At 41.4% G+C, this 16,933-nt stretch overlaps 1 protein-coding gene across 2 annotated transcripts in view; it reads right to left on the bottom strand.

Moving 5' to 3' along the window:
• alk (ALK receptor tyrosine kinase) overlaps positions 1-16,933 on the bottom strand; it is a 386,248-nt gene that overhangs the window by 62,197 nt on the left and 307,118 nt on the right. For both annotated transcript variants that reach the window (XM_052085650.1, XM_052085651.1), the window contains exons 8-11: positions 16,142-16,245; positions 11,205-11,377; positions 7,976-8,076; positions 10-129 (exon numbers count right to left, since the gene is read on the bottom strand). In XM_052085650.1, coding sequence (XP_051941610.1) covers positions 10-129; positions 7,976-8,076; positions 11,205-11,377; positions 16,142-16,245 — 498 coding nt within the window. The remainder of the gene's footprint in view (positions 1-9; positions 130-7,975; positions 8,077-11,204; positions 11,378-16,141; positions 16,246-16,933) is intronic.

Below are 16,933 nucleotides of genomic sequence, written 5' to 3'. Positions count from 1 at the left end.
CACACTTACAGTAATCTCTCGTAGGGTAGTTCATCAGAGGAATCCCGACGGATGGAGATGTGGGAGTGATTGGTGGTCCAATGGGCAACCTGGTTGTGCTACCGGCCACAGGTGGAAATTCTCCATTTGCTGAAATGAAATGTAACACGTTATCATGAAGATATTGTTTTTCTAAGTAACTCCATGTGTGGCAGTGAAATCTAGTTGTCACCGGGTTGAATATACAAGTAATCAGACGAGCAACTAACCATTTAATTGCCATTCAATTTGTGGGTTTCATTTGGCCATAAAGAACAGAGGGAATGGATACATCCAAATTCCAATCTCTCTATCTCTTCCAACAGGGAATGGGGTAAACACATTCAGTCTGGGTCTGTCGTAGCAATCCCTCAAGCCTCTAACCCAAACCACATTTTCAGGACTTAGATCATATGCTCGATGATACCTTGATCACATCCTGCTTAAACTCTCTCCCGAGGTAAAGTCTTCTTGGCATAAGGGCACCTGATTGGTTATTACCTGCACAAGATAGAGGAACTTCTCTCCCCCACAGATGTTAAAGTAGGGATGAATAATCTGAGCTACCGTGGTTGAAAGTTGGCCTGGAAAATTGCCACTTCTCTTGATTTTGTATGTCTCAGTGTGGAGAGAAAATTAGTGTTGGTGGTTGGAAACCAGAATAAGCAAGCCACTCTTGGTGCTGACATCAATGCATTACATTCAGCAGCTAGCAGTGAACTACTGGGTGACAAACACAGTAGTTGCTGACCAACTTCCATCACCTTGTGAGACAGGATGATAGATGCAATGTATACCGAATGTAATAATGTCTCCTTGGAAGTATGTGTAAAAATTGGTTTATGCTTGTCGCATCCATGTGGTTCGCAGAGCTCCACTCAGCAAAACTACTCTCTGCCCGGCGTATGCATTGCTCACATTTTCCATACCGCGTACCTACAAATATTTGTGACCTAAGCGAATGGTCAGCATAGAAAAACATGGCGGACAAGTACAAGCTGTAAACAACTGTGTTTTCTTCTCCCTGATTCTTTGTTTTTATTGACTTGGTTATCATTTGGTTGAATGTTTGTAGAGTGTTCATCCCAAACTGTTCCACACATTCACCAAGTTCTCACGGTCGTAATTCGTTTTTTCTTATCACAAAGAAATTTTGAACATGTTCAAAATTTGATGGCGCCAAGACTATTTGCAACCAGTAAAACTGTCAATGTTTGGCAAATGTCTTTGCAAACACTTGCAACCTTGAACGAACGCTATCGAAAAAACAACAACCGCTACATGTGTAAGCCTTCTCCGCTCTGTGAGATAAGGGTTTTACAGTTGTCCACATGATCCGTCTCATTGTGTGACCTTGAAATGATTATCTCACATACTGCATTTAAAAATGCTTTGAAATAAACAAGCAAATCACCGGCGAAAACCGAGTGCACCTACTTCATCACTACAAACATGCTTGAGGGACTGTTACTAAGCATCTGCGCTGGCCCACGTTGTGCCTGTCTTTGAACAGCCAGAGGTGCAATGGGATCATTACTGAAACAAATAACATTTTAGCATTTTAATTACGAATCTTGTAACATAAATTATTATGGTGGTAATCATTACAAGGAAAGGAAAGTGTGGTCAATTCGCCTCATCATTTTCCACATGAATTTGTATTCAATGGCTTTATTGCAATCCTCAGTCAGTCAAAAAGAATGGATGTGCATCTTCAGCATCGCTCATCAACTGCTTCGACTGATGGGCAATAAGATATTATCGAGACAGATGCAGATGGATGACATGGATACCTGCTCTGGATTGAGAGTTTGCCATCTGGAACGTGAGCAAAGCATAGATAGATGTTCCTGCAGTGTTGCCAATCCAGAGGCCATAAACCACAAATTGGAGAGCAAATACATAACTCCTTGAAAATGTCATCACTTTAAAGAAAGGGCCCCTGACTCAATAAGCCAGCGATGACAAAGGGTGATTGTGTATCTCCTCCGCTCAAGAATAAAACCAATACACACCCCAAGTCACACCCTGCCCAAGGTGGCACAAGGCTTTGTTTTGATATATGATCACAGCTTTTGACAAATACACTCATCGTTTTCTACCTCTTTTGTTGTTCTCGATCATCATCAAGTGTTGATTTATAAACATACTTGGGTGTGTGTGTGCTTGTGTGTGTGTGTGTGTGTGTGTGTGTGTGTGTGTGTGTGTGTGTGTGTGTGTGTGCGTAATATGCACAATGTGAGAATCAATTGAGATACAAGACATGTCAAAAATATTGTGCTGTATTTATTTATTTATTCTTGGTAAAACCACTGATCATCTTAACCTGCACTAAGCAGTGGCACCCAAATTCCATTGTATGTAATATACAATGACAATAAAGGCGATTCTGATTCTGATTCTGGTTATGTTGTCTTTCTTGAGTGCAGTGGTGCTGTGGCATTGGTATTCATGTCACATATTAAAGTTGTATCTTCAGGAAGGCAGAGATGGAGTGGGAGCATGGGGGTAGGGGGCGGAGGGGTCTTGCACTTTCAACCTTTTGCTCTCCAGCCAGACAGGGATGTTATCCTACTCCTGTTTTCACACTTTGCAAAAATAAATATCACTTTTCTCACAAATACTGTATATATGAAGAAATGAATGAATCCAATGCTTGACCATCTAAAGCACAGGTGTCAAACATATGGCCCGCGGGCCGGAACCGCCCCCCTAGGAGGTTCAATCAGGACCACAGGATCATTTAAAACTGAAAAAAATCCATAAAAGACACGGAATGAATATTTTTAATAAGGTGCAATTGAAGGAGTATCCGCTAGGGGTCACACTGTTTTGATCAGAGTAGAAGACAACATTGTTTTGATTCGAGAAGAAGACAACAGCAGTCTCCAGTCTGTCACTGAAACAGACCCAACACATCAGACGCTATCAAGAAAATGTGAATACTTCATTCTTTACACATTTAATATCACTCTCCTTAGTTTCTAAGGTGTAGGCAGAGGTTCAATTTAGATTCTATATGCACATGTGTAAATTGTTTAAAAATTCCTTTCTTTGTAAATCTCGTTAAATACTATATTTTTCATGACCAATTACTTGTTAAAATTTTGTGCCTTTGTACAATCAGTGGGATGAGTTGCAATGCAGATATGTGAATGATAAAAGTAAATTGCACATTTGTCTAAGGAAATCTAAGGTGCTTCATGAAATGTTTTGAAAAGAAATATGTTCATTAAATTTCAACATTTTCCAAATATTCTTGTGCTTCTTTAGACCAAAACAAAGGAAATACATGTTACTTTGGTTATTAATAGCTGAGTTTGGAACATTTTAATGGTCCGGCCTACTTGACATCTACAGAGGCCGTATGTGGCCCACAATGTGAAATGAGTTTGACACCCCTGATCTAAAGCTTCACGAGAAACATCGACATTGATGCACTTCCTGGGTTTAAAAAAAAAGCCCTTTGTGTTGAGAATTTCGAAAGTAAATACCCGTCTGTCCACAGAGCTCTATCCGCTGGAACGCCCAACTTTGAAGAATGTCATCCCACTGCACCGCGTTGCTATACTTTCGGTGTCATATTTATTGATTTAATAATTACATATTATACTGGTTGGAAAATGCCAAAAGGCCACAGCTCAGTGAAGCTTAGCCAAAGGTGAGTGACATTTTTAATCATTTGATTTCGTTTTGGTCCTTGAAAGCAGGTTTTCCCAAGAGAATGGTTTTAATAAAGGGTAAAATGTGTCCCTGTGTATATGTGAGCAATGTGCATTGTCAGGATCTCACTGCAAAATAAATAATTTAATACATATTGGATTTATTTATTTTATTTTGATTTTTTTATTTATTTTGTTCAATACAATGCCTTGAGGGCGGTCTAGTGCGCCAGTGGTTAGTGTGTCGCCCTCACTGTGCAGTGGTGCTGGGTTCGATTCCAGTTCCGACCTCCGTGTTCAAAGTTTGCATGTTCACCTCGTGACTGTGTGGTTTTTTTCTGAGTACTCCGGTTTCCTCCCACATCCCAAGAACATACATGGCAGGCTGACTGGACACTCAAAATTGTTCCTAGGTGTGAGTGTGAGCGCGGACGGTTCACACACACACACACACATATATATATATATATATATATATATATATATATATATATATATATATATATATATATATATATATATATATATATATATATATATATATATATATATATATATTATATACAGTATACTGTATATAAACCTTGTAGTTCTATAATTTCCTAATTTGACCCTACTGAAGGCTTTACGGGAGGACGGTCAGATGGATGGATGGATTTATTCCAAACGGATGGAGCACAATAAAGTCCATGTGCAGGACAAATAATATTGTCCTTCATTTATATGACTACATTCTCATTTTTACAATGTTGATGCAATAAATTAATTAAAATGAGACATTCTGATTATAGAGACATGATTATGTTGTGTAATTGAGGCGTTTGCAGATTTTTTAAAATCCTATTACAAAATATTCTGTATAATATACGTCACTGACTGTAATTTTGCAGATACGCTCAACTTGAGCGCAATAATATTTCTACGTGTTTATTCGTGAATGAGGCCCAATGTCTATAGCATATCCTGGGTCTTTCTGTGGGTCTCCTCTGGATGGACATTCCCAGAACACCTGAACAGGGTTGTACTGGATGCGGAGAGCAGTGGCTCTCTTCTGTGCCCCCTCCTGAATGACTAAGCTTCTTACAATATCCTGAAGGAAGGAAGAGCCTGGACCTCATTTCAGCCAGTTGTTATCTTATTCTTCCAGTCGCTGCCTATAGCTCATGACTACAGGGGAGCACGAGAACATTGATTCACCATTAAAAGAAAGCTTTGCCTTTTGGCTCAGCTCCAATTTTATCATGACTGGCGGATGCAGATTCTGCATGACCACTAATTTGCCAGTCGATCACATCCCCAACTTGGAGGAAGCAGGTGCTGATGATTTTGCTTGCTGTCAACTGTTCCAGTGAGAGTTGATGATACTCTTGTGGCACCTCCCAAAAGGCTTCTCGAGCGACATGGTCAAACGCCTTATCCAGAACCCCATGCACCCTCCAGAATCCTGATTACGGTGTGGTCCAAAGTTTACTGTGGCATTTGTTTACATTTTCCTAAATAACCAAGTATTCAATTTTATTTCAACAATGTGGACAATGCTTTTAGTTTAACTGAGACATTGCACTGGTCTGTAGTTGCATTAGTTGGATAACAATGATTGGGCCTATAAAACAGTTTATCTCAAGTCTGGTCTTTGAGAGCATCTGCCCAGGCTGGTTTACACATAACCTCTTTCAACACACCCAATTCAAATGATCAGCTCATCAGCAAGTTCTGCATAAGCCTGGTAATGATCTTCATCATCGGGTGTGTTGGAAGAGGGAAACATTTAAAAGGTTGATTGGGGTTCTCGAGGACCGGACTTGTGCACCCATGATCATTTTGGGCGATTTTAATAGAGCACATCTTAACCGTGAACTTCCCAGATATAAGCAGCACATCGACTGTTTCACCAGAGAAGGCAACATTCTAGACCACTGCTATACAACAATCAAAAATGCATACCGATCGGTCGCCCGTGCAGCATTGGGTCTTTCTGACCACAATTTAATCCACTTAATACCTACATACAGACAGAAACTCAAATGTGTTAAACCGGTTGTTAAGACTGTGAAAAAATGGACAGATGAAGCAAAGCTAGCTCTACAAGAATGCTTAGACTGCACTGATTGGGGCGTCTTTGAAACTTCAACGGGCACACTGGATGAATACACAGACACTGTAACATCATACATCAGTTTCTGTGAGGACATGTGTGTACCAACGAAGTCCTTCCGCTCGTTTAACAATAACAAGCCATGGTTTACTCCCAAACTCAGGCAACTCAGGAAAGAGAAAGAGGCCGCATTTAGAAGTGGAGATCGGGCACTGTACAAACATGCCCGAAACCAATTGACGAAGGAAATTAACATCGCAAAGAGAAGCTATGCAGAGAGGCTGAAAAACCAGTTCTCTGCTAACGACTCTGCATCTGTATGGAATGGCCTGAAAGCAATCACTAACTATAGAATGCCATCCCCCCAAACAGTGAACAATAAGGGTCTTGCTGATGAACTAAACATGTTTTTCTGCCGATTTGAAAAGGACACCCCCATTTCCCACACACACCCACCTCTACCAGAAACCACTCTACCCACCCCCCCCACCCTCTTTTTCTCCACTACAGATCCACGAACAGGACGTGAGACGGCTCTTCAAGCAGCAAAAGATCAAGAAAGCTCCGGGGCCCGACAAAGTGTCCCCCTCCTGCCTGAAAGTCTGCGCTGACCAGCTGGCTCCGGTCTTCACACAGATCTTCAACAGATCCCTGGAGCTGTGTGAGGTCCCATCCTGCTTCAAACAGTCTACCATCATCCCAGTTCCCAAGAAATCGGCAACATCGGAACTGAACGACTATAGGCCTGTCGCCCTGACGTCTGTGGTCATGAAGTCCTTTGAACGCCTTGTGCTGAACCACCTAAAGAACGTCACTGGACCCCTGCTGGACCCTCTCCAGTTTGCCTACCGGGCAAACAGGTCTGTGGAAGACGCAGTCAACATAGGTCTGCACTACATCCTCAAGCACCTCGACAGCACAGGGACCTACGCAAGGATTCTGTTTGTGGATTTCAGCTCTGCGTTCAACACCATCATCCCGGAACTCCTCACCCCCAAACTACTCCACCTCGGTGTGTCTCCTGCGATCTGCCAGTGGATCCTCAGCTTCCTGACGGGACGGACACAACAGGTGAGACTGGGAGCAACAACATCATCAATACGCACCACCAGCACTGGAGCCCCACAGGGATGTGTCCTCTCGCCACTGCTCTTCTCTCTCTACACAAACGATTGCACCTCAACAGATCCAGCTGTCAAACTCATAAAATTCGCAGACGACACCACGGTCATCGGTCTCATCAAAGACGGCGACGAGTCTGCGTACCGCCAACAAGTGGAGCAGCTGGAGCTCTGGTGCGGCCGACACAACCTCGGGCTGAACACGCTCAAGACTGTAGAGATGATCGTGGACTTCAGGAAACATTCTTCTCCTCAGTTGCCCCTCACACTATCCAACTGCCCTGTGTCAACCGTCGCGACCTTCAAGTTCCTGGGAATCACAGTCTCCCAGGACATGAAGTGGGAAGTCAACACCATCTCCATCCTGAAAAGGGCCCGGCAGCGAATGTACTTCCTGAGGCTGCTGAGGAAGCATGGCTTGCCACAGGAGGTGCTACGACAGTTCTACACGGCAGTCATCGAATCAATCCTGTGTTCTTCCATCACGGTTTGGTTTGGGGCCGCCACAAAAAAGGACAAAATCCGACTTCAACGGACAGTTAGGACGGCGGAAAAAATCGTTGGCATCGCCCTACCCACTCTTGAGGACTTGCACACTGCAAGAATCAAGACAAGGGCACGGAAAATCCTCCTGGATCCCCCGCACCCTGCCCACCACCTTTTTCAGCCACTCCCCTCAGGCAGACGCTACAGATCTATGCGTACCAAATCCAGTAGACACTTAAACAGCTTCTTCCCTCTAGCCATTAACTCCTTAAACAGTCACTGACATAGTCACTCTTCTTGCACCACAAAATGGTATTACAAAACTACTGGTATACTCTAAAATGGTTCAATGATTTTGTTGTTTACGATGATACTAGTGCAGCGTGTTATACCGGAGACAAATTCCTTGTGTGTTCTACATACTTGGCCAATAAAGATGATTCTGATTCTGATTCTGATGCTGAAAAACATTACCATCTTAAATATTGACGAAAGTAGATTATCAATCTCATCCCTAAATTAAGACAAAAATATGCATGATGGATGCAGTACTTCGAATCAAAACCTGACAGAACAAATAAAACAGTACTCACAAGCCAGGAAGCAGTTCATGCTGAAAGAGATGTTGTCAAGTGAGATAATGGACCCAGGCCCAGTTCCAGTTCCATCTTCTGATCCAAAAAGAAGCCAGAACCTGTGTAAGGACAGCAGGCCTTAAACAATGAATCAACATGTAACTTTGAGAGCTCCCGCTTGAATCGAAGCAATTACCACTATGACACAAGTGAATTAGATAATTTTTTTTAATACAGAAAAATGCAAAAAATAAAACAAACTGAATGAGAACAACAACGAAAAAGCTGTATCGCCACAGCTCTGATCGCATGCTGCAATTGCAGATTGCTGACCGACAACAACTTCCGGTGATGTAGGTCATGCGTCACTGTAGGTTGAAGGCGACCTGCTTTTTTATTTTATTTTATTTTTAAATACCTTTTGTGAACTGATAGGATGCTTCATGTACCCTAACACCAACATATATAATATTAGTAACAGGCACACAGTCACACTATTTCTTTTCCCATTTACCCCTACACTCCCCTCGATCTACTTGGGACCAACCTGTTGGGGACCCCTGGACTAAGCACTGACGGAGGTGGATTTTCGCTTGTCAGAGTAATGATCATTAACCAGTTCAAGTACCGATTGACCTGTCTGTCCTTCACTAACGCCCGTTTGGTTGACGACTGAGGGAAACCAGCCCCACCTGGCAGGGATGAACCTGGTGGCTTTGCTTGAGTGGACTGCGCCGACTCTATTTGGAAACACTTTGCGATTCAAATAAAAATGATCAGGAAATGAGCCAAAAAAAAGGATTCAATTTAATTTGAAATCTTGCGTTGTTCACGGGACTGCTGGTACACGCCCATTTTCAGATTTTACCATCATGCAGCTACAGGTGTGTGTGTGTGTGTGTGTGTGTGTGTGTGTGCGCGCGTGTGTGTGTGTGTGTCTGTGTGTGCGTGTGTGTGTGAGTGCGTGTGTGTGTGTAAAGCTTTTTAGGTAGACACCCTGTGATGTAGATACACTGATACAATCCATTTCCCATATTAATCCATCCATGCATCCATCCATTTTCTGATCCGCTTTATCCTCACAAGGGTCCCTTGGTTGCTGGAGCCTATCCCAGCTGTCTTCGGGCAGTAAACAGGGAACTCCCTGAACTGGTTGCCAACCAATCGTAGAGCACACAGAGACGAACAACCATCCGCGCTCAGACTCACACCTAGGGACAATTTAGAGTGCACTATGAGGTCGATGCGCTAACCACTGGACCACCGGGCCGCCCTTTCCATGTAAATCAAACTGAATTTTTCATTTGTTGGACCGTGACGGTTTTTTGGGGTTTGTTTTGTTTTGCTTTAACAGGCGGACGCGATGAATGAAGCTTGGTTAGAATAACATGACGGACTGACTGACTGAAAATGACAGTTTAGTTCACCTTGAGATAATGACAGACTGACAATGAATGACAACTCAAGGACCAGCAAAATTTTGTAAACTACCCACCTATGATTTTTGTAATTTAATTCCTTCAACCATAATTAATTTGAACATACATATTTAGACTTGGTTTGGAGCGTCTGTGGGTAGTATGAATAAATATAGTCGTAATCCTTGCGGAAAGTTTGATTGGGTTTTTTTCCTTGAGATGTCAACATGAAATGTACCATCAATTCTCGGGAAGGCATTCATAATCGTAGTCAATCAATAATCTCTTCCGTATAAATGACCTTTTAATCTGACTGACTTGCTGTATTTATCTATTCGCGGTGTTCTGACTGCGGTCAGCACTTTGCGATGCACTTCAGCTCTACAAAAGGTCAGTTCGCAAAAACTAAAAGGTTCACCTCGTGGTTACGAACATCACATTCTAATTTACAACACAGGCACCGCCGAGTATATAACCCAGGAATAAAACATTAATCACTCTCAGTGGAGCAGGATTATCTAAACTTGAATGGCAAAGAAACCACCAGTCAGGCAAAGAATGATAAAATGCTTGATGTGGATTTCTTATTTCCTTTGCTCTGTCTGTTTAACTTTAATTGAGCTCCTCTTTGAGGGAAAATGAGGAGCCTGGCTAATTGTAAGGCTGAAAGATGGAGCCTCGAGGATTGAGTTCAACAAATTTATTACAGACGAGGAATATAAAAGGGAAGCGGAGATTTTGTACTCATGGCATATCTGCTGCAGTGCAAGCTCTATGCTAGGAGTGTCAAACTCATTTTCACCAAGCGCCACATCAGCAAAATGGCTGTTGTCAAAGGGCCAGATGTAATTTATAATTGTAACTTAATATAAATCAATGCAATGTAAAATATATGTAACTACTCCTTCATGTAATTTGTTGCTTTTCTTAGAGGCTAGCTTTAGCCTCGCATCAACTTTTCTCTTCATTGACATTTTGGGATCATTATTTTCTCCCGATTCCACTCATGAGCATTGATGCGGAAACACCGGCACGTAGTGTCGGTGAGCCGTCACTTCGCGAGTAACATAGTCGATAGGAATTGTGGGAAATTGCGTTTTTTTTGGTCAAGGCATACTTTTAAACTACAGTCATATCTTGGTTTTCAGCCATAATCCGTTCCAGAAGGCTGTTCGAAAAGCGATTTGTTCGAAACTATTTTATTAGCCCATGATTAGGGGCTAATACACTATGCAGAAATAATAACAACAAAAAGAGTCAGATTTGCATAAATCACAACCAACACGTCTGCTCACAATGAACGTTACACAAGGAAGCATTACTTCCTCGTGTAAGGAAGCCGAGAGGAGTCAAGTGGCATATTCAGGTTTGCTCACTTTGGTTGAAAACCGGTTTTCGGTCGTAATCCGGGGCGCAAAAATTTCGAATTTTCTGGTCGAACTCCGATTTGGTCGATAACAGAGACGTTCAGAAACTGTGGTTTGACTGTTTGTTTTTTGGACATTCAGGCCTTTTTTTAAGCTCTTGCGGGCCACATACAATGGCGAAGCAGGCCACATCCGGCCCGCGGGCCTTGGGTTTGACTCAGGTGCTCTATGGGATTTGTTAATTTAATAAATTAAGAGAAAATAAAGTTTAAAAAAGCTGAAATATACATTTATGAGAGAGAAACAAACGAAGAAGAGTTTATTGGTCCAGAGGTCTATTGCCATGTGGAAACCTATTGTACAGTATTTATTTTCTACGAGTATGACGGAGAGTTACCATGGGACTTGATAACTGCTTAAATCAAAAACCGTCTTGCTGTAATCACAGGGTGAGTGTCGTACCAGTCAGCCAGTCCATAAAGTGGAACTGTGATGAATTTCCAGCCTTTTTCAGATGCTGGTTCGCTGGCTGAGTGCCACAATTGGCGCTGGTCTTTGAGGCCCGTGCTGTTCTCTGCTATCCACAAAGACAGCGTCCCTTTCTGTACATCTCCAGAACAAATCCAGAAACGTACCTGTGGGCAAACATACAATACAGGATTCAGTCAAGCAATTCTTGATTTACAAGGCCACCACAATGTGCTTTGTCGTAGTTGCAGTGCTACAGGATGCATCAAATCTATAAAGAATGCGGCTCATTCAGCAATATAAGATAACAATAGTTTAATGTGTTCCTCAACCAAGTTTGTAATTCAATAACCTCATGGATTTAATCAGTGTTTCCCCACTGAAATTAATTGAAATGCCTTGAAATCCGTTTCAGCCGCATGCAGCACCCCCCCCCCCCCGGCCCCCCTCTGTGTTTTTCATAAAGGCAAATAGCAATGCATCGTCTATAAACATGGGAATCAAAGAGAAAGTAAAGAAAATGTTTTTGAATATTTGTCTTGTTCCGTAATTTTTTTTCTTCTTTCTTCTTCTACCTACATTCTTGCTGCTGGAGGCTGTAAATTTCCCCAGTGTGGGACAAATAAAGGATATCTTATCCTATCTTATCTTAAATGGCTCAAGGTGCATCTGTCAGTGTGATAAAACTCATTTTATGATATGACTCGAGTGGCAGCGTATCTGAAGGTTGCTTATAATCAATTGTCTTAAAACACGAAGTAAAAACGAAGCAAAGCGACTCACAAAATCTGCAATTTGGGTCAAAAGTCAGAGTGCTACAATAGATGCAGTGTTTTTTTGTTGACGTTTCTTGGTTGACATGCTGTAAGATTGACCAAGAGTTCTTCAATGACATTTCGCATGCCTGCCGAGAATTGATCCAAATTTTCAGAAATATCAATTTCCCATCAGAGATTTACACATATCCTACAAAACTTGTAAACTTGTTCCAGCCTGCAAACACGTGCCCTTTCAGCCACTACCCAGACCTCATTGACCTGAGGTGGGAACATTGTTGCCCTTTTGCCTCAGCTTTACTATACGACAGTCTGATACAGTGATCTCATCACTTCTGGTGTCACACTTATCTGTCTGTCACTCTTGTCATACATTTGTCGCTTTCCTCAAAACAAGACCCAGAGAATCCTGACCACCGTCACCTGAGGCGGGACATTATTTCAAAGCTTGAGTGTACAATGCATCCTCTTATGGCTAAAAACTGTGGTCTCTGATATGAAGGTGATTCTCATGTGGATTCTTTACCGGTGTCTGCAAATGCTGAAGATCATACTTTATCTTCAGTGATGAGGCCATCACTTGGTCAAGTTTACTCTCGGACAAATCCAACAAGCTGCCTTTTAGATCCAATTCCCATATCACTTTCAAAGACCTTTTATGGATTCTTTGAAGAACAAATTTTAAAGACAGCCAATTGATCTCTTCAGATGGGTGTATTCCCTGCTGCCTTTAACCCTTTCAGGCACAGCGGTTACTACGGTGGACAGCTCATCATGTTGTCAGGTTACAGGTTAAAGGTCAAGCATGAAAAAAAGTTGGCCAACCATCTGTTGAGCAATCCATAGGGCTAAAACTATTTCAAGCATACTTTTTTTTTTTTTAAAACCACCCACCCAGGTTCATAGTGAGACCCGTAGCAATGCAGTTAACAACGAAAATGCTTTTGTTCGGCAATCTCCGGTAACTTAAGTTATTTACAGAATGCCGAGTCGCCAGTCAGGACTTTTCATGCATTGTTGATTGAGCTGTTCACTGCTCTTTGCCATTGTTGGAGAGTTAATAAAGGTGATGTGATAATCAATGAATAACTCTGGCTGGTATTTCTGAAAACATTGAAAGTACCGGTACTGTCGGTGTACATCGATGTAATCCTTTTACGGAAACATTCAAACTATTGTGAATGGATGGAATCCTCCGTCATGGTCAGCAACGAACAATGTTGCCGATAAAATGTGTGATAGCGCAACAGAACTACCTGAGAAATAGCAATGGAGGACACCAACCCCACAATAACGTGTCCTTTCAGTGCTTGCGGGAATGCGTGGACTCAGTAAATAATCTAATTTTCTATGTCTCTGAGCATTCACACAAACCTCCTGAGCATTCCTTGGACGGTGGTGAGCATGCACACAGCCTTGAAACCAGTATCACACCTGTACAAAGGTTAATAACGTGAAATTTAATGGTCTCCGATAAGCTCTTTTGCATTGAGCTACACCGTTCTAAATGGGATTGCGAGAAAGCACACTTGAAATCAGGTATGCACCATCCTTTCAGTGTGGCTAAATTTGCATTTGTACTCCAGTGCTATGGTTAAAAACAGAATTTAAAGCACAGTTGCAGGACAGGACAGATCCTGTTCCCTTGAATGGCACCCTTTTGATTCAGCTTTTTAATTTTTATTGCTTTCTTCTTTAAACAGGGGAATGTTTATGATGAACAAGGAGCATTTTCAGGAAGGCCGTTACAATTTACTGTGAGATAGTAGCAAATAATTGTTAAAAAAAATTTGACTTCGCCACACACCGGCTGGATGCGACTGAAGTGGACCATTGCGAACAAATATTACAGTCGGTGACTCACACAAGCACACCGAGTGATTGAGCATCTAAGACTGACAGACTTGAGAAGCAACAGACCTAAATGTGAACATTTTTTAACCACTACAGAATGAAAGAGACACACAAAAATGATCTTGCTCAATAATATCTTGTAGTCTGGAAAAATGGTGAATGCCACATTACTCTTAAAACATGTCTACTGTATATAAGACTAGGTGCAAATGAAGTCCAATGTTTTGATGTAAAGTAATGCCAAATAATAGCCAAATAATAAAAAAGATCAAACAGCAGTAGCTCTGTAATGATTCAGAGATGAACAACATTCAACCAGGAGGCTCACTGGGCTTGTTTTGCATCAACAACACTCCTGCATGCCTCTCCACAAATTAATCTAATTTGGTTGTTTCCTGAAGGGATATGGTCAAACTAATCTGGCCTGAAAACACACAGGGCGTAACACAAATTAAACCTCAGGAAGTAAACAGCTCTATAGCTTGCCAACAAGCAGCGGCTGCTAGCTAGCGTGTCCCTCAACAGCATTTTATTAAAGCCAAGCACATAATTCTTGTTTCACTATTTCACCGGAATAGATGCTATACACACACAAAGGCAGCATAACCACAAAACTAAATACACACATCTTTATGTCAAGCGCTTACTTATCCATTCCAGCTCCAATTGCTTATCATCCGTTGCAAAAACAGATGTTGACTTGACAATACACAATCGTGGACAATGGACATTGGGCATGACATGAAAGTGAGATGTAGTAATACCCAAAATGAATATCGTCGCTACATTGCAGTTGTCCGGGAGCACAGAGGCCAGAATGAACAGTGCCAATTCAGTGTTTAGAAAAGGGATTTAGTGTCTTAATCGGGAATCATGCTTAATCTTTGGCTAGGTGTCAAGAGACTGTAGAAGATCCGCGGTGGCGCAGCACTGCCAACACAGCTGTCCACAAAAATCCTGGCTCTTAATCACTTTGGAAGTGGTGTCAGCTTCTCCATTCATACATTGGTTTATTTTCTGATTCACAAACTTTTTTTCCCCCTTCTGGCAAAATGAAAATCTCTTTAAGTCGAGCTATTGGCTGCATTTTGTGGTCTTGCCTTTGCAAGCTCATCCATGACTTTAGTACCGTCTTCTCAAACCTTTGGAGACTCTCTTCACCTCTGTCAAATGTGCAAATTCACATACCTACAATGGCGCAAGGGATGCAAAACAAACACAAATAGTGGGTGTGTTCCAAAACCTTAATTGAGACTTGTGGGATCTAAACTTTTCAGCTACAGTCTCCAGTGGCATTGTATCTTATCAAGAGAGAATAATTTGATTTAATGTGTAGGTAAGCAGAAGCAGATTTTGATTGACGAGGTCAGCCTTGTTTACTGCTAACTCTCCTTTCCCCCTTTAGACAACACGATCGAGACACATTACTGCAAGTTTCAAAGACGCCGTGTGTGTACACACACACACACACACACACACACACACGTCTATCCATGTTTCAGAAAATTTTATTTAATCTAAAATTTTCTTTATTAAATGACACATTTTGGACTCTTACAAAAGTAATACAAATAAAAAATGCAGAAGTGAAGGTAATGAATTAAAAAGCTGAATTTAGTGCAAGCTTCTAGAACTGAATTTCTAGCAAAAGAAAAAAAATGTCGTTGATATTATTAGAGTTCAATATGATTTATTTCAGGATGATGTCCTGAACTAGTTTATTGCTGATAAATAAATCAATTATATTTAAAAGAAGAAGAAATAACATTTTTTGGCACATGATAATGAAAATTATTAATTAATGTGGGACGCTTGAGATGCAGCATCCCCTTTGCCAGCATATCCCTTTTCCTCATTTGGGTCACAGTTGAGCCGGAGGCCTATCCAAGCTGATTTTGGGCAGGAGGGCACGACACATATAGACGTATAAGCATTCACACTCGCATTCTCACTCATAAATAATTCAGAATGCCTTATTAAACAAACATGCATGTGGGAGGACAACCAGGAGAAAGAGAACAACCACCCGTGAAAGGAAAAGTCACTTTTACAGTCTTTACTTTGGTATACATACACGTATGCCAACCAACCCCCCTTTTTTCTACCTTTGTGTTCCAAGCAGTCAAAAGCAAATCTTGTATTTGCTACCTCTTACTCCAAAGTCAAATCTTTACCCACCCCCCTCCTCCCCTCACACACACACACACGTTAGCTAAGCTAAGCTACTGCTGTCCCATATTTGCAAAGACATGATTCTCGACTGGGCATTCACGATGAAAAAAAATCTAACGACGTGCTCACCGTGCATGGAGAGTTTCTTAGAGGAGGTGGAAAGAGAGGACTCCTCAGTAGTGCTGAGCGATGCCGGCCTTTGAACTGGTTCCCCTCCAAACTGAGTGTTGCACCTTTTCAACAAAAACACATTCAATTCAATGCAAAACATCAAAAAGTGAACATTTTAGATTTGTCAAAAATAGCATGGTGGTTTTGACTCATAACTCATAACTCAATATAAATACCAAACCTAAAGACTGTATTGCGAGAGAACATTATTCATAATTCTAAGAGAATTCGAGACGAAGCATTGCAAAAATTTATCATGCTAATTCCTAATTTCCTTATTGGAAGTATAAGATGCATCACAACCAGGATGGTAAAAGTTCATCAACTATGCATGGTTTGAACTTGAATAAATTGAATATTTGAGCTCTTTTCTCCCCTAGGAACTCTGAGAGATCACTTCTGAAAATAGAGTTCTTGGTTATTTCACATTTGACCTGGCAGTTAAATATGTGGTCCAGGTTCTGCAGTATCATGTTTTTCTTTCCTAAAGTATCTAAGACCAATTTCCACCAGGCAGTTAAGTTTGTAGGGTTCGCTAAACTTTAAAAGCAGTCGTTCGGAAAAGGTATTAAAATAGATGCATATGATAGCTCTTTACGGCACCACACTAGTTCTGTACTAACAAGTGTGTTCAAGTTCTTTATGGGTGCAGACGCTTTAAAGTCCGTTATTTGGGAATTGAGATCCAATATTTACAATTCAGTGACAGATTACATTCAGCATCTTTACGTGCATAGTTATAGCAATAGC

Source organism: Hippocampus zosterae, chromosome 14 (assembly GCF_025434085.1).
Source record: "Hippocampus zosterae strain Florida chromosome 14, ASM2543408v3, whole genome shotgun sequence".
Classification (NCBI taxonomy): domain Eukaryota; kingdom Metazoa; phylum Chordata; class Actinopteri; order Syngnathiformes; family Syngnathidae; genus Hippocampus; species Hippocampus zosterae.
The sequence above is the reverse complement of the archived record's forward strand: the minus strand, read 5'-3'. Positions and strand labels throughout refer to the sequence as shown.